The sequence below is a fragment of the Berghia stephanieae genome, chromosome 9, assembly GCF_034508935.2.
Source record: "Berghia stephanieae isolate SIO BIC M18660-M18661 chromosome 9, UCSD_Bste_1.3, whole genome shotgun sequence".
In the NCBI taxonomy this organism is placed as follows: domain Eukaryota; kingdom Metazoa; phylum Mollusca; class Gastropoda; order Nudibranchia; family Aeolidiidae; genus Berghia; species Berghia stephanieae.
Window position 1 is genome coordinate 11,666,314 of NC_088368.1, and position 2,500 is coordinate 11,668,813.

A 2,500-nucleotide genomic window follows, 5' to 3' on the forward strand; every position below is an offset into this window, starting at 1 on the left:
ACCATTTTAACACTTAAAATACAAGAAAATTTTTAAGTCTATTACAGACAAAAAAAACCCCCCAAATTAAAATAAACATGAACATTTTTATGGGGGTTTCACTGATATCACTCACACATTGGGGTTTCAGATTCTAAGATGCCACCCTATCAAATTTGGATTTGTGCTTGTTTTGAAAAATTTTTTGCGTTTTTTTGCGACGCGCACTGCCAAAAAGAAAAAAAATGCAAAACACAAATGCGCACCAGGGGAGGGGGGGGAAAGTTTTTTTTTAAAAAGGGAAGGGGTTTAAATTTAAAAATTTGATCCCAAAAAAATATCAAAGGAGAAGAATGACAAAAAAATGACTCCCCCCCTTTGGGGCAGAAAACACTTTGGGTTTTTGCAAGTGTATAGCATTCGGGTTGAACCTGGGCCCCAGACTTTCAATAACAAACACACTGTTCAGATAGAAAATATTTGAGTCTTGCCTTTGTTAATTGATACAGGTAAGTTAGGAAAATAAATGCTAGTAAAAACGATCAGCAAGTTCGTGAACACTGCTTCTCAACTCGAACATATGTTTTCATCAAATCTACACACATCATGTTGTGAGCTGAATTTTAATGATCTCAGTTGTCATTGAAAGGAAACCCAAGAATTTTAGAATAAAGAAAAATATTGAACCTGGAAGTCAAAAGGGTTTGTAGCACAGCAGGCATTATCAAAGTATAATTTTAGTACCGACAAATTAAAAAGAAAATGTGCTTTTCTTTAAATGCTCCCAATCATCATATACTGTTTAGGTTGCAAGATTAATAAAAATGTTATCTACTCTGATTCTCGTTAAGTTTCCAGCTGGTCTGTGAAAAAAAGCCTTAAGCATCATAGAAATACAAAGAAACAGTTTTAATATATAGATGGGTTGTAACAAAAAAACCATTTTAACACTTACAATACAAGCAATTTAAGTCTATTACAGACAAAAAAAAAAAACCCCAATAAAATAAACATGAACATTTTTATGGCTGGTTTCACTGATATCACTCACACATTGGGGTTTCAGATTCTAAGATGTCCACCCTATCAAATTTGGATTTGTGCTTGTTATGTAAATGGTAGCGTATTTTGCGACGCAGCACTGCCAAAACAGAAAAAAAATGCAATAACACAAATGCAGCACCATGGAGGGGGTGGAAGTTTTCTTTTAAAAGGAATGGGTAAATTAAAATTGATCCCACAAATATCAAAGGAGAAGAATGACAAAAAAATGACTCACCATTGCACGTAACACGTTGGTTTGCAAGTGTATAGCATTCGGGTTGAACCTGGGTCCCAGACTGGCAACGAGGTTCAGTCTGTGATAGTTGTGGATGAGGCTCTGACTGAGTTGGGGAATGAGCACTAGGTTCCAAAGACAATGATGTACTCAGCATTGGGTACCTCACAGAGTACGTAGAGGAATCAGACTCGGAGTCAGCAACAAAATCGGGACCCTGTATATTTTGTGGAAAAGATGACAGATCAATCAATTTATTCATGTTGACAATAAACATGAAGAGCCATTGTTTAATAATCCAACTAAACAATTAGCTGGTTAATAATGCAAGTATAATAAAAAAGAGTTGAGAAAGGCAGACATATTGTCTAAGTATTTAATATGTTCAACTGTGCTTGGATAAATATAGATACACCAACCAGGGTTTCAGTAAACCGTTTTTAACCAACTCTTTAAATCCTACACCAGGACCAACAACTACAAAACAATTTTTTATATCACTACGATTCTGGACATATAAACGGTTGTCATTGCAACAATATGAACTTCCTAACCTTGCAACTGCAATATAGTTAACAAAAAAAGTTGATAAACATTACGATGCAAGAGAATTTGGACAAAATGCGAGATCAAAAGTATAATCCCAACAGAAGCTATTTTAATTTTTCCTGGAAACGCATCATTTTCACATTTTGTCAAATAAAAAAACAAACGACTTCAAATGTGAATGGCTCATCAATGAATATCACTTCAAAATATAACGAGGAAGGTTTAAAATAGTGTTATTGTTGGCGAAGTCCACTGCAAAGAAAAATTTTTAACAACAAAAAACTAGGAGATCTCACTGGTGTAAAACAGTGTTGTCCTTGTCCTGAAATATTGTATTGCGCCTAACAGACTGCAGGTCTCATCTTTTGTGGCAAATGTGTTTTGTCCACCACAAAATATGTTGATGTGAAGCATTTTGAGCATGGTGCCAACTGTGGATAAACGCTATACAAATGTTATGATTTTATTTTAATGTACATACTTACCACAAATGAATCATGTGATATGGAACTTTGTTCTGCATCACTTTCAGGCTCTGAGTTGGAGTCTATATAGAAAATAAAAACAACAAAAAAAAAGCTGAAGACTATCATGTGCAAGTTTTTCTCTAAACTCTTAAACAAAAAATCATGCCATCTTGTGCTGTAAAAGGATTTTTTAAAAATTATTTACCTTATGACTATTGTCCTTTGG

General features: G+C 34.4%; 1 protein-coding gene across 1 annotated transcript in view; it reads right to left on the reverse strand.

The window, feature by feature from the left end:
• The window catches only part of LOC144979129 (uncharacterized), a 7,610-nt gene that overhangs the window by 3,056 nt on the left and 2,054 nt on the right, over positions 1-2,500 (reverse strand). The window contains exons 3-4 of the mRNA XM_078925730.1: positions 2,293-2,354; positions 1,259-1,475 (exon numbers count right to left, since the gene is read on the reverse strand). Coding sequence (XP_078781856.1) covers positions 1,259-1,475; positions 2,293-2,354 — 279 coding nt within the window. The remainder of the gene's footprint in view (positions 1-1,258; positions 1,476-2,292; positions 2,355-2,500) is intronic.